Here is a 16,754-nt window from a genome sequence, read left to right on the forward strand (position 1 = left end):
ATTGTTAACTGTATTTAATTCATTGTTATTGCAGCAAACTCTGAATTAACGAATTAAAACTACTGTCTCTTACATTCAAAACTTTAACTTAAACTTTAGCACAGTTACTTGCTTCCAGACTAGTTATCTTTCGGTTGAACCCCAATTAGTCTATTTCGTATACACAAATCACAGTATGTCCATTTTTTTCTGTGTAACTGTTCCTTCTTTCAATGAAATAGCATCATGTTATAGGTTTTTGAAAGTAAGTCAATAAATCAAATATTTTTGTAACAGTCCATAATACGTCATAACAGTTCAATAGATACGTATCATTATAATTCAGTCCATCTTTGATATTTTCACTGTCGGTTCTGCTTCCTCAACTCTCTCGATAATTTGGCAACGTGTCTGTTCCTTTATAATTTCTTCAAAGCCAAATTCCTCTGTTTATTCGAAACCAGTAACGTTGAAGATGCTGTATGTCGTAGACGAAAGTACCCTTCCCTGCTGTAAGGGTCCTGATGGTAAGTATCCAAGCTTTGACTTCATAGCGATCGGTCCATCTCCTCGTATTTCTTTGTCTTCGATAAAGTCCCAATAGTGGTTGGCACCACTAATTAATGATATCTCAAAATAATCGTATTTGGTAACTAGATGAGCGAGTCTCAATCCTTTTTGATAGTTCGTATCTCGGTTAACGTTGCGCATGTGATTGTGAAGATGGACTGCTATTGTAGGGTGAATTAAAACTTCAATTGGAAATTTACGCCTATTTCATGTTTCAATGTGTACGGTGGATTTACGTAGTTCTCTCGTGCTAGTGTTTTCCTTTCCAAATGCCGATAGGTGTACAACTTCAACTCCTTCAGTTTTCAAATTCATTTTTTTCGCTAGATTCTCTGTTAAAAAAGATCTTTGTGCACCTTCATCAAATAAAATATTCGTATCCGTACACATACTACCTGACCATACAGGAGCTAAAGCTGTCTTCAATAGCACAGTTGTGCGCATTTGTGTCGACGAATGTAAAATGTTCGTATCTTCCTTGTTTTCAGTAGTATTGATGAGACTTATATATGTAGATTGATTCTGACTTTGATTATTCTGTATATCTTGATTGTTTGCAGTTTCCCTGTTACCATTGTTACTGTCATTACATAAGCTGGAATGATATCTCTTGTCACATTGTCTACATGTTCTTTTAGATTTACACTCATTAGCATGATGATTTCCTAAACAATTATAGCATAAATATCACGAATTACGATAGACATTCGGGCTGTGGTATCCCTAATATGGGTACAGTTTGTTGGCGAATGTATCTCTTTACAAAAAACACATGGTCTCTCCGTGAATTTCTGTGGTTGGCTCTTCGAGTTGTGCGTGTATTCGCGGTGATTCTATTCCTGTATGAAATATACATGTAGATGCGGTTGTGAAGTGATTTTCTGAAGACTCGAGATATGTACCTGTATTTTTTCCCGCCTCCATGATCTGAATTTCGTTAAGTATACTCTTTCTCAAATCTTTCAAATTCCAACTTGACGGTCCGTATTGTCTTGCTAGGTTTTGGCGTATTTCTGCGGGCAACTTGTTCAAAATAACGGGTACCAGTAGTGAAACATAAGTGTCTGTAGTCTGTCCGAGTGACTCTAAAGCTCGAACGTAAAATTCAGTTTTGTCATTATAATTGCGGAGGCTTACTTAAGTATAAATCGGCGGCGAAATCTCAAGTAGAGCTTGCATGTATGTTTGTATTATAGTATGTATCTGTCCATACCTCTCTTGTAATAACGAAATAGCTTTGCCGTAGTTAGTGTTTGTCATAGAAAACCTGATATGGTCTGAAACGCTTGTCCCTATAGAAGGGACTTTAAGTAGTTAGATTTCTGTACGTCGCTGAGTGTTGGATTTGTGTGAATAGATGTTTCATATGAATCCCAAAAGGATTGCCAATCTAGAATATTCCCTTTAAAAGTAGGCAAGTTCAAGTTTGGTAATTTGTGGTACTGATTAGTTTTGCTAGAAGACGAATGTAAATTTGGAATACGCATAGACGGGTTCGTAGTAGGGGTAATCTCTGATATAGCGGGGATACTTGTATAAAACGAGGCTGCATTCGATTTTACATGAGATGTCGACGTGAACCAATTGGCGTACGGGTTAAATTGAGAAAAGTGGCTTGCGGGTACACTATTTGATGTAGGTGAAATCAAGGTATACATGGCTGTATCAGATGGAGTGAGGTGACTAGCTTAAAAAACGGTAGTATTGACGGGTAAGTTATAACTTTTCGACTGGGAGGGATTGATGAGTTTTCTAATTTGACGAATTTTTAAATCTAAATCGAACATATACTCATCTGTTTGTCAAATTTCATCCACCACGTCTTCATCCCCAATTTTATTATTCAGATCTTGAGGAATATCCTTTTTTTGAACACGGAATCTAAAATAGCTGTGACGTCCTCCATTTCGGAAGTGTCTCGTATCTCTCCAAATTCTTCTTAAGTATATTGCTCCTTTATGTCCGGAACGAACGGCTTTCAGCTTTGTATTCATTTTCCCTTTTGGTCACGGCACCATAAATGTCGAGGCTAATTTCTAATATCGTATCCAGAAAATGATAACAACCATACAGTTTGACATTTACTTCATTATATCAGAACTGCTAAGGCGACGTCCAAGACTAACGTCAACCCTAGATACATAACAATAAAACGCAACGTCTTGACTCCCGAGTTATTATCAACAGTTCTATACTATAATAAGTGAAATTGAACATTTCGCAAACATTACACTACAGTGAACTTGAAATAGGTAATATGATGTGAAGCAGACGGTATGTATGTAGGTATGTAGGTAGGGCTAGTTCAGTGTTTATGAACGCCATAAAAAAAACTCCAAATGTTTACACAAGAAACTAAACTTTAAAAATAATACAAGACTAACAAAGGCTGACTTGGGACAGCCGCAAAAGTGCGTCGGCGTTAAACATGTTTATGAGATCTCAATCCCCCCTATACCTCTAGCTTATGTAGAAAACTAAATGTATAACAATACGCACATTAAAATTCAGTTAAAGAGAAGTCCGAGTCTGATGTCAGAAGATGCAAACAAAAACAGTAAACAAAATGACAATAATACATAAATAACAACAGACTACTAGCAGTTAACTGACATGCCAGTTTTAGACTTCAATTCAACTGATAGAAAGATTATGATTTCATTAGATGAATATCAGGTACAATCCTTCTCGTTAGGGTTTTAGTATCATGCCATCAACACATCATATAAATATCAGACATAATCCTTCCCGTTATGTCTTTTATGTATGTATGTGTGCATGATTATATCAAACCTTAATTTGAATCATCATTTTTTTCATATATTACAAAGTGTAGCTATATCGGTTAGGGGACTGGTAACAATCTTACAATCAATGTATAATTTTCCTCATCATGGTTGTCACAAACAGCTTTGAACTAGTTTAAATTTATTGTTTTGGTAATTTTCTTTAGATTTATGTACAATACACCACCTGATATAACAAATCAGTTAATATGAGTATCAATTAAAACAATACATTTGTCAATAATACAATAGTCAGGTACATACATTCTTGAATTTGAATGACCATTTAATATCTTATTGTTCATAGTGTTATAATAAACTACACGACAAACTAATAGACAACCATTATGGATTTAATTGATAACGGTGTTGTCATCGGATATTCATATTACCTTACAATAACGACGATAAGTAACAAAATGACACAGGTAGCATCCAAAACATGTGAAATGTGTGTTATCGCCTCAGGATCACAATAATGCTTAGAGTGCGAACAATATTTTTGCGAAAATTGTAAAATCTTTCATAAAAGACAGAAATTGTCAAAAAATCACCAGTTTCAGTCTACAGCAGACGATATTCCGGAAGCTAAATCTAAATGTAAGGATCACAATGAAGATGTCAGTTTATTGTGTAATACATGTAACGTAGTAGTATGCAGCAAATGTGTAACTGGAAATCACAAAGGACATGCCTTTTCACAGCTTATGGATAGCATAACACAGCTGAAAGAGAAAACTAAAATAAAATTGAGAATGGAAATGGGGAATGTGCCAAAGAGACAACAACCCGACCAAATAAAAAACAACAGCAGAAGGTCACCAACAGGTCTTCAATGTAGCGAGAAATTCCCGCACCCGGAGGCGTCCTTCAGCTGGCCCCTAAACAAATATATACTAGTTCAGTGATAATGAACGCCATACTAATTTCCAAATTGTACACAAGAAACTAATATAAAAATAATACAAGATTAACAAAGGCCAGAGGCTCCTGACTTGGCACAGGCGCAAAAATGCGGCGGGGTTAAACATGTTTGTGAGATCTCAACCCTCCCCCTATACCTCTAACCAATGTAGAAAAATAAACGCATAACAATACGCACATTAAAATTCAGTTCAAGAGAAGTCCGAGTCTGATGTCAGAAGATGTAACCAAAGAAAATAAACAAAATGACAATAATACATAAATAACAACAGCCTACTAGCAGTTAACTGACATGCCAGCTCCAGACTTCAATTAAACTGACTGAAAGATTATGATTTCATCATATGAACCTCAGGCACAATCCTTCCCGTTAGGGGTTTAGTATCATACCATCATAACATATATGAGAAGAACATAACCCGTGTCATGCCAACAACTGTTTTTAGATTAAATGTCTTTAGTTCCGACGCAAAGACCTTATCAGTGATTCATTATTAATGCCAAAATATGCAATCTTTAATGACTTGACAACAGTATCGTAATTATATCCCTTCTTAATCAGTCTATTTAAAGGTTTTGTAAGTTTCTGAGGTGAATACTGACACCTTTGTGCTTTATAAAGAATATTTCCATAAACAATTGGATGTGAAATACTTGAACGTATAAAAAGTCTGCATGTTGAGCTATATTTACGAATGATGTCTTTATACCGATGATAAAATTTGTAAAAGTTTTAACTAAATATTATGTTATAGTTGCCTTGAACTTGTTGAAGATGTTTGACAACTGAATTTCTATAGAAATCAATGAGTTTAGACAGCATTTTACAAGTAGAATATTTTAAATAAGAATCAGCCGGAAGAAAAGATCTATATTTATCAAGTAACGGTGTCATGAGGAATGACCATTGAATCGTTCTCAATAGCCAAACTAAAATTAGTAAAAGTAGTATCGTGATCCGAAATATCTGCTTCTACGGGTTTCGATTTGTTTTTGTTTTTTTGTTTTTAGCAACTAGTTTGTAATGCAACCGTAATGACAGAGTGCTTGAAGTTTAAAAGATGGACGGGAAACTGTTCTCAACTTTAACTTTAACTTTATCTGACACGAATAAAACATTCTTGATACGCTCATCTGATTTAAACTTGAGTTGTTTTTGATCTTACTAAAATGTTTTGTTGCAGCAAAATATACAAGCGCTTCAGTTGTATATATATGAACGACTGCATTCTAGAACGCGTACAAATACCCGATAATTTTATGTCGTCATTAAATGACTGATAGTTGCTTCCTCACTCTAAAAGGGGGTAAAATAATTTTTGGCATATTAAGCACTGCATAAAATTTAACGACTTTTGTCTTTTCTTTAGACTTATAATGGAGCAAGTTGGAACGAACTTAACATATCACGGAATATTTACTGAAACTATCCGTTAATTATTTTGATTTTACAATAAGTCTTTTTTGATGTTTTATAAAAAGAAATTATAGAATACAAACATATACAAACAAAGTATGTGGCATATATCAGAGCACTTTAATTACAAACATGTGTATATAAAGCAAAGAAGGTAGTAATTTCATATTTCAGTTGAGATCAAATTATTGACTAATACACAATATGTGACGGAAGGCAAGTGATTGAGTTCAATGTTGAAATTGAAGTTTTTTACTCCATTCTTTTTTCATTGATTTCGTAAGGTTTCTTTGATATTTTGGTTCCGAAATTGTTATCACTTACTAGTTTTATGAAATATTATATGCTTAAAATATTATGGGTTAATGTTTATTACTACTATGAAGAAGAAACTAAAGTTTGTGTCTTAATTTGCAATTAAAATTACCTCGATTTTAAATAGTCCAAACTTCGCAAATTTCATAGATTAGAAGAAAATAAAATACTGAATAGAATACTTTGACATATAAAAATAGCTCCAGGAAAAACTATTTCAATTAAATGTAAGCAAACATACACATTTTTTTTATTTTGAAAAAGGGGGGTTGAAACTCTCAAATATACTACTAGTCATTAAAACGACTTTTTAGAAAAATGTGACCGTACGAAATTTTGACGACAGGGCAAAAATTAAAAAAGACATATTTTTGTTTTTAAGTTAAGACAATTTTTAGCCGTGTTTTATTTGGGAGATTAAACTCGCGATCGACTTTTTACACTTCTGTCACCGCACTATTTGTGATATTGTCACCTCTTTTTACCATAAAAATTATTATTGATTCACAAAGTTATTCGCAATCGACTGTCAATAAACAGTTCAACCATGCCAGCATTCACATTCACAATGAAGGGGTAAAAGATTTCAGCAGTCACATTTACCCTATTCACAATCGACTGCTGATACAGAAATTAACGAATTCAGTAGTCACTTTCACAATCGAATTTTGTTGACGGGGTGAATGATTTTATCAGTCACATTTCCGAAATGCATATGAAATTAGTACAAGAGGTTTCGATAGTATGGTATAATTGAGAACTATCAGTCATTACAAAATGATTTGAGTAATCGTATATATTTCTTCAACAAGTTGAAACGAGATTACACATATGCTGTTTTATGAATGGTTAAATTAAAATAGTTCGTCATTTCATTCAGTTTGTAAGTGTCTGTAGGAAAGACGGGGAAATAGAGGGAAAAGCGTATGCAATCAGAAATAATTCTATAAGGATTGGAAAGATAAAATATATATGACCTCAAATTGAATATATTGTTTTGGTTGATGTCATCTTATTTTGTTTAAAGGAACGACATACACCAATACGACCATAACAGCTAAATAAAAGTCGAACTTAATTATAAGTTCTTGTCAAACATTACGTATACTACGTAACGACAACAAATGGTGAACTGTGATACTCTTTGTGGGTAAACAGTTTCTGTTCTACGTAACGACAACAAATGGTGAACTGTGATACTCTTTGTGGGTAAACAGCTTCTGTTCTACACTGAACCATAGAAAACATCTCTGAAGTAAAGCAATATATCTTTCTAATAAAAGAAATGTATCTCTGTCCAGGTGTAAGTTGATTTATTTTTTTATAGATTATCACTTCAATTCATTCGAGATTGGCTAATTTGGTTTATGACTCTTGTATATATTTCAAATGCTTTTATGATATTTTTGCACTGTTTATGTGTGTATCAGTTAGTAATAGCTTGTTGGATTTTAATATTATCTTAGAATAGAGTAAATTTTAAGTCAATCAATAGTATTGCTTATTATAGTGAATACAAACAGGATGTGATACCAAAGGAGCAATGGAAATACCTGTTCAGATGTACCAAGTGTGGGTAAGTTCATTTTAATTGTTTCTATGGACATAACACAAAGTTGTACATCTATATCATTTAGCGTATCAAATGTATGATTTCAAAGTGTCAATGAAGTGCAAAATACATGGGTCTTTTATCTCGAAACATGCAACTGGTGTCATGTGTAATTGGCTTGCGCCACACAGATGTTTGGACAGTTTAAGAAATCGATAAGAAACATCGATGAACAAACCAATAAGAGGGATATAGAGCAGCATTAGATCTGTTAACTTGTAAATAATTTACACAAATGTAATGAGCAACATAGGTTCGCCTTTGTCAGCAGTGATGTAAATGGATGTATAATAATAATACTAGACGCCATATTTTGGTACTCATATTTAATCACTCATAGGGTGCATTTGGTGGTTTGAAACTAAATCATTTACGGGTATTATGCATGATTTGCATAATATGGAGAATATAAAAAAGAAGATGTGGTATGATTGCCAATGAAACAACTATCCACAAAAGACCAAAAAGAAATTCATTTTTGATAAGTTAAGATGTGGTCCAGAGCTCGCATGCATGTCAGTAACTGTCTTTGTTGATATACGCATCATTGCCATTTTGCATAGGTTTTTTTAGTTACCTTTTCTGACATCAGACTCTTTTAAACTGAGTCAAGCGCGCGAGGTTTGTTTAGACTTAAAACTAGATTCAACACACCAATGGTTATAAAAATGTTCTGTTTCAAGTCAGGAATATTGAAGTTGTATTCAAATAGTCGGGTTCTATGTATGTTGCATTGCCCTTTGTTTTTATTGCAGTTCAGTGTTTCTGTTGTTCCATTGTGACTTCTTATAATTGGTGTGGGACTCTTAGTTTTGGGTTTGTAACCGGGATTTGTTTTCTCTCAAAATATCTATGACGTTGAACTGCGGAAAACTACTGATGTCGTTATTGGCACTGTCTGGATAACTGTGTGTTTGTTGTGTCGACATTGAACAGATGTTTGCACCTGTCCAAATTAGGGAGCCTCTTAGCCTTTGTTAGTCTTTTCAAATTTAATTTCAGTTAATGTATGTGTTTTGCAGTTTGGTTTGACATCAATGGAAATAAGTTAGTACAAACGTTTTGTTAAGATGCCAGTTAACGCCAGCGCAGGATTATCTCGTTGTCTTTAAAACCCATAGGTTGCCTTACATGTTCTCTCCTTTTTGTCGGGTTGTTGTCTTTTTGACACATTTATATTTCCATTCCCAATTTTACTTTGTAGTCAATCTTAGAGTGAGACATATATGGTGTGATGACAATTGTCGAAAGGTCAAACAACACAATACTCATTTGTACAATATTGCAGCTTTGTTTGGATGAAATTTCCAGAGAAAAATTGAACAGCTTAACCAAAATCCTCCACCATAAACGACAAAGAATATTTTTACATTGAATTTTTTTACAAACTACTCGACATTTGCCTTTTTCGTTGGGTATGTTTCTCATATTTAAAAACGCTGAAACGACATAATGTAGATGACGTAAAGCTCTAAACGCAGTACAAATTTGTGAATTTAGACGATTTACGTTGGCATTAAATTTCAGACCCTTTTATTTGCTGAGTCAATTATCACTTTTGAAACATTAATTGTCAGATGCCGCCAATGTTATCATGATAATGTAATATTCATACATGTTTATCTCACAATACAATTCAACAATAGGTTGTAAAATAAAGTAAACATACCTAAATTTATAGAAACTTTTAGTTTTGCTTCGGAAGTGTTTTCTGGATAAACAGCAACTTATCTATCAGTTTTTTTGTTTAGAATGTGTAACTGATACCATTGATCTGTTTCATCTTTCAGAAAGGAAGAAAGATCTGATTTGTAAGTATGATCTACGTCTATTGTAAAAGACAAATATTCAAAGTTCGCCATTCGTCAAATTGTTCCAAAAAATAAGCTTACAATAGATTGTGACTTGAGCAACACGACGATGGCTAGGTCTAAGTGTTCTTTGTTTTTTTTATTAAACGTGTTGTTTGGCTTTTTTAAAAATTTTCTTTGCTATGGTGTATGGTTTTTTTTTGGTTTTCGAATGCCCATTGTATTAGGTTTAAAACATATTTCGAGAAAATAAACATTTAACGTCTATTACACTGTAATCGATAACAAGTCCCATTTTAAGCCATTGTGTCTTTTATTTTGCTCACCCGTGCATATTGTTGTCAATTTATTCGAATCATATGATACTGTAATACGATTAATAGGTTCAGCTAGTTATAACACAAAGTTTAATCCATCATTTTCTACATTAGTGAATGCATGTACCGAAAACGGGGCGAAAGATACCAGAGTGACAGTCAAACTTATATATCCATAATAAACTGGGAACCACATGTCTTAGAAATATAAAAAGAAACAGGAACAACAAAAAAACAATCATTGTTTATACTATAGAGATACAAAGAAACACATATCAAACAAAACAATCATGTTGATGTACTAACGTTGTGAGATTAATTGCACATATATAAATACACGGTTTTACAAATTAAAAATTCATGAAAAAAAAGATTAATGAATAATGTTGTCTCGTTGATAAAGACACTCTGCGACGTTTACTATGTGTCCAGTGTATTTGAACTGTGGTTAAAAGTTTTTTCTATCTAGTTACCATATCGTAAATCAAATGTTGCTCGGACAAAACACTAAGTAAAAATATAGAAGTGTCATGTCGAATGTTTGCTCATTTGTCACATTCCTATTTATACAGCACGTAAACATTGCAGGGTTTACACCGCCCACTCACCATGTTACTGCATAACTTGTTCAATTACATTTAGTCTATTTATCAATTTTTTTATAATTATTTATTTGATATTTTCAGATGGTAAGTGTCAAGTAGAAAACAGATAAGTATAGCGTCTTATTGTATATGTTGGTTTGTTTGTTTGTGTTGGTGTATACAGATATTTATATAAATTAGTTAGGAAGCTTTACAATTTGAAATAATCTCAATCACTATGAGGAAACATGAGAAAACAAATTAAACTCATAGTAATGACTTTACTATTGAATTATCTGACAGAACACTCGATATTCACAAAATGTTGTACTTTTATTGCATTACTTTTTCAATTAAATCCAATGACGATTTTTTGTTTTTAACTGTATGATTTGCTGTTCAATAAATTGATTATTTTGACTGTTTTTTGTTCATCGTATAACTGTCAAGTAACAATCAGAAAAGTATAAATATATATACTATAGTTCATTATATAAAGAGAATAATACAAATGTGTTAAGTAAAACAATAAACATGTCATGATTGTGATGTATGATAGCACCCGTTATGTCTACAAAAGAGGTGGAAGATACCAAGAGACATTTAAACGCATAACGTTATGATTTAGTACCAAGAACGACAAAAAGACAAGCAAATGAATACAAAATACAACAATCAGGATTGTGTTGTTTTCTATATATCTACATTACATAAAGTGTTATAAGTATAGTAAAGTTAAACAATAAACATACCATAATTATAATATATGTGAGACTCGTTCTGTCTAATAAAATGGCGAAAGATATTAAAAAGAGATTCAACAGCATTGATCGGATATAAACTTGCACCGCTATGGCTAAATCCTAGTGAGACATACAGATAAACCTTAGTTTATAAAACAAAACGTAATCTGATGTCATTTCCTGTCTTCTAGATTAATCTTCATTGAAAATACAAAATCAAAAATGGGTAAAACTTATGACATATAATAACCAAAACTGTTGAAGTTATTTGGCATCATTATTTAATTTAAATTGAATATATGATTGTCCTTTTAAATAACCGATTCTTGATAAGTCTTCACCAGATAGTGACGTTCAAAGACATGGTATCCTGCTCAGCCCTGTCATAGAATTAATTGTCTCATTTGTATTTGTCAATCAGGAGTATAATAGAAGAAACTGTCATTTAACAATTTTTTTTTTTATATTTTTATTACGTATTCAACTAATTCCATTAAAGTTGGTTAATTCATTGCAGAATTGCATGCTGTAATTTATAATTATATTTTTCGTTTTTTTAACCACTTGAAAGTTTTAAGTAGAAAACAGATAAGTATAGCGTACATGGACAATTTATAATGTAGGGTTTTTGATGCAATGGTAGTAGTAACATAGTTAAGAAAAACACTTAAATGCTGTATCTCAGAAGCAAGTTGCGAAAGATCATATAGAGACATTGAAAAATATTAGTAAAATGTAAACTAAACAAATACCATGGCAAAAGTATAAAGAGACAAACAACAGTAAAAAAACAACCAAAAAGACAGGGTAATTTTAGGGACGATGAAAGCCAATACAGTTTTAAATGAAAATAGAGAACATACACAAAACTTGTTGAACTATCACTAGGACAACTTTTTCTTGAGGATGTTAGATAAGAGTCTAGGGTTAACGTTTGTTACATATCCGATAATTTGTCAAACCTTCATAAGATTTTCTAATAAACCTTGACAGAAGATATTTATGATTCAGAAATCAGGTTTTTAATATATATTTTCATTTTCAGTCTTTTTCTTATAGATGGTTTTGAATTAATTTAGTTTTACTTGAAATATTTGTAAACCTGCATTGATTTTTATGAAACTTAATCCATAAATTCACTCATCATAGAAAGTTATTTAATCTTTGCTTATCAGATAGTCTTTGTTGTTAGTGTTGTATCGTTTTATCGTAAATAATCCAATTCTAAGTCTTTTTTCTCGCCAATTAATATAATACAGAGTGACGTAATTGATAAAAGTAAGAACTCGTTTGTATTGTTTTTTTCTAACATGATTGTTAAATAATTAACCACTGGATACCATAGAGTAAAAAAACATACAGAAGTATTTTGTTATCATGATTGTTATAATTTCCTAATATATAATCAATCCTGAGGTTTCAATATCCATTTACAATTATTATGGGAGAAATATTTTTTATCATTTTATTTGCTTTTTATTTGTATATTTTTTTACTTTTTTGTAATAGCCCTCACATTTAGGAAACTACAGTATCTTCTAAATATGATTAACATTTCCAGACAAAATGCTGAACTTAATATGCACAAGTAAAACGTTGTATCTGATGTTTTTAGATGAGTATTTCCCCTTTCGTTGTTCTCTCAAATTATTCATCAGATTTTAATTGAATTTATTATTCTTTTTTCAGGGGCTTGTAAGTACCAACCATATAAGTATGTTGTGATAAGTTTAAACAAAATGAAAAATAAAAGAGCATGTGATATTGAAAATTGTATCTGATATTTATTTTTATTAAATGGGAAAATATATTAAAAAAAAGTTCGTTCCTCTTGTATCCTTTAGTTTATGTTATAAGTGTATAGTGTACGTATACACATTCATGGTACTGTTTTGTTCTAAAATGATACAACCCATTTTAAGGAGCAACGTTATCTATTATATGAGAATTGATATGGCATTTTGATGTAGCAACATTTTTGTTACATTATTTAAAACATTATGTTATACAGTAAATCTTGCATCTTGTGTTTCATTTTGCAACTTCATATACATGTAGTATGTTATTTTAATTCACAATTGTCGATTTGTACTTATTTATCTTTGATTATAACTAACTTACGTCAACTTGTTTAAGGATGAAAACACCAAAGTGTCTTTCAAAATTCTTGGTGTATAAAAACAAAAATCACATAAATTATGCAATTGATAATAGAAGTTGTATGATGTAATGTTGTTATTAAAATAGCTAGGCAATACAATACACATACCCTTTAAATAATGTCACACAGACGTGCGTTACGACTACAAAAGAGTCGGAAGATATAGAGTATCGTTAAAATGGTATAACCAGAAATGGTTTAAGCCAATGACATATGATAACCGGAACAGTTGAAATATTAGACCATAAAAAGCATAAGCAAAACAAGTTTACTCAACCTCAGTTCAACTTTACTTTTGTGTGGTGCAACCTTAGTTCTCAAATGATTCCTAAATCTATAAAGCGACACGTTTAATTCATACACATACTGTCTACCACATTCCAATGTTTGACAAGCTTGATTTATAAACTAATTCAATAATCTGACTTAAAAATATTCTACTGTCACAACTACCTATGGTATTTTTATATTGTCGTTGTTATCTCTCATTGCTAAATTGTATGCTGTTTTCTGTGGTTATATTTCTATAAGTTGTCCCTCAAGTTAGTGTCAAGTTAGGCAAACACATAGGTATGGACATTAGTAATTTATAATATAAGGTTTTGTTAAAATGGTAGTAGTAGACTATTAGATTAATAGAAAATAATATAAACTTAATGTTGTATCTCAGACAGGTTCGTCTACAAGGAGACAATGCCATGACAAACAGCAGTATACACAAAAACAAAATCAATATTTTGAGTCATGTTTTATAGCGAAGCGGAACAAATCAGAAATTTTTCAGCCCTCTTTCATGGATTAAACTGCATGAGAAACACTGAAAGCAGAGATGGTGAAATAAAAAAAGTTTAAAAACAAATTTATTTGGAGAACTGTATTAACATATCAAAATAAATAAAAATGGTTAAATCAACTAAAGGTCAAATTTATTTGTTTTTAAATTATAATTAAATATTATGCTGTATTCAGTGATTTTTTTTTAATTTTTCAGCGCGTAAGTGTCAAGTAGCAAACAGATAAGTATTGAAAACAATTATATATTCAAGTTATAATATAACGATAGTTATACAACGGCGTTAGCAGAGTAGTAAAGTTTAACAAAACATATACTGGATAGCTGTCTTATTGGCAATCATACCACATCTTCTTTTTTTTATATTATAGTACCATTTTATGAAGAGAAATATTTTAGAAGTGTTTTATGAAATAATGATAGGTTGAACCTGGTTTTGTTTGTGGATTGTCAAACCTCCCACTTAAATGGCAATATTAATTATAACATTAAAATGACAACATTACACGACAGGGCTACAATACATAGAGCAAAGCAAACAAGTTATAGCCTTCAAAAGGTAACAGGATAAAATTATACGCCAGACGTGAGTGACAGGCACACAAAACTATGATCAGATGAAAATAGTTTGAAAGCCAAAACAAGTACAGAGTTCAAAAGAGATAAACGGTTTGAACAGTCATTTACATTTTTGGGGAAGATATTCAGGTTTACCACTTGCTTTGTCATCTTTTTATATCTAACCATCGTTTAAATAGCGACACAGTTTCAGCTACGCAACACACAAGCAATTTAAAGCAATATGAAAAATTAGCAAATTGATAACTGATGTTTTGAGAAGATGTTTTATATGTATCTGGATTTTTGGACGTTTTCCTTTTATTTCATACTTGTTTTTATATTTTTCAGTTATCAGTAAGTGTTATGTACCAAACAGATAAGTATATTGTGATTAGTTTACCAAAAAAATATAGTGAATGGTGTGTGTGGTCTGTTTAAAGAATGGGAAAGTATAAAGCCAGTTCCGAAAAAAAAGACATTATTATATGAATGTTATAAAACCCATTCCCATATAAGAAGCAATGCGATATTTTGCTTCTTTTTTTCAAGAATAACATGAGAAAGAGATGATTACACATATTACATAAGTCTCTCCACTTTATTGAACACAGCTATGTCTAATTTAATACTCGTATTGTGACTAATATTAAAACGTTCGTACATGAAACTTTAAATCAAATGAATATCTTATGTTTCATCGTTAAATAATTATATATTTTGTTAATCTGGGATCTATACATGATAGCTACCTTTTTCATATATTGTTCTATACTATAATTAACAAATCTAACGTAGACGTATTTGGGGTTTACTGAAATATAATACCGTAGTGGTTCATAACTTATTACAACCACTTGTTTGGTGACATTGCTGGTTGTCCGTCCCTGACAATCCCTTTTTAACATTTTTAACTAGTATGACTCCTTCATTTTAATTTGTGTAATCATCAATCACAACGATTGCATATACATCCATTAAAAAATGGGGCTACCAATCAAGAAAAGAGCTATAAAATAAAATAAATGGCCAGATAGTCTTTCGGAGATTATCATCAACATCACCTTTGTCAAGTTATTATAACAAATGTAAAGTGTTGCCTACATTTTTGTAAACAATAGTAATGTCCCTTATTAAAAATGAGCATGTGTTACGTATTATATATGTCTTCGCACGCAACCTGTTCGACCTTACCATTCTCTAAACAAGTAGTGTTAGTAAAACAATAATACTGTATTGGCAGTTATACAGATCTCTACATGACAATATGTTAACCAATTAACGTTAAGTTTGATAAGGATGTCCGAGCGACTTGTTTTATATAATTAAGTCTTTTCTCATTGTAGATGTTCATGTGGCGGGTAAGTACTGCAGATAAAACTTACAATCCATATTGCTCGTCGAGGACTTGACAGTTCATAGTATGAATTCGTCATGCAACGACGTAGATATTAAAGTATTCATTTAGTTGATCAATTAAATTAAATATGACATGCGTATTTTTTCTTCCATTCAGCATATGATAGGCATTACTTAATATAATTTATGAGTATGTGCCTACCACAGGTCAACAGCCTGTAATTCAGTGGTTGTTACATATTTGTTTTTCGTTTTGAACAAAAATTAGGTCGTTAGTTTTCTCTTTTGAATTGTTTTACATTTGTCATTTCTGGGCCTTTTAAGCTGACTATGTGGTATTGGCTTTGCTCGTTGTTAAAGATCGTTTTTATTGTCAATTGCAATAAAATCGCATAGAATACAAATAACAACAAATTTATACTAGTACGATTATTTTGGAATGATATAATGTAATTATGGTGCATACATTATATTGATAATATTTGTCCATGGTATTCATGTTTTCAGATATATGGGATTTACCAAAGGACAGTAAAGAGACAGTCTGCAACAAGCATTTTCCAGACAAAGAAATAGAAGTAGAAATGTATTTCCTTCTAAACTGAAGAACCTAATGTTTTCCTTTTGTATGTACAAATGTTGTTATTGATATGATTTATGATTATAGCTACGGATAAAATAATCTTTGCAAAAAGTTAACTAAAATGTTGTTTCTGACAGGAGTAGTTTTATCATTATCAAAGTCATGTATAGAGTTTAAAGCCTAACAAATGTTTTAAATACACTATCAAAACTCCAGAATATAAGTTTGTTGGGCTTCTGACT

At 31.6% G+C, this 16,754-nt stretch overlaps 1 protein-coding gene across 1 annotated transcript in view; it reads left to right on the forward strand.

The window, feature by feature from the left end:
* LOC134717575 (E3 ubiquitin-protein ligase TRIM71-like) overlaps positions 1-16,534 on the forward strand; it is a 38,169-nt gene extending 21,635 nt beyond the window's left edge. Inside the window, exons 6-11 of the mRNA XM_063580068.1 lie at positions 9,394-9,414; positions 10,418-10,420; positions 12,748-12,753; positions 14,922-14,927; positions 15,917-15,931; positions 16,437-16,534. Coding sequence (XP_063436138.1) covers positions 9,394-9,414; positions 10,418-10,420; positions 12,748-12,753; positions 14,922-14,927; positions 15,917-15,931; positions 16,437-16,534 — 149 coding nt within the window. The remainder of the gene's footprint in view (positions 1-9,393; positions 9,415-10,417; positions 10,421-12,747; positions 12,754-14,921; positions 14,928-15,916; positions 15,932-16,436) is intronic.
* The last annotated feature ends 220 nt before the right edge of the window (positions 16,535-16,754 follow it).

This window comes from Mytilus trossulus, chromosome 5 (genome assembly GCF_036588685.1).
Source record: "Mytilus trossulus isolate FHL-02 chromosome 5, PNRI_Mtr1.1.1.hap1, whole genome shotgun sequence".
In the NCBI taxonomy this organism is placed as follows: domain Eukaryota; kingdom Metazoa; phylum Mollusca; class Bivalvia; order Mytilida; family Mytilidae; genus Mytilus; species Mytilus trossulus.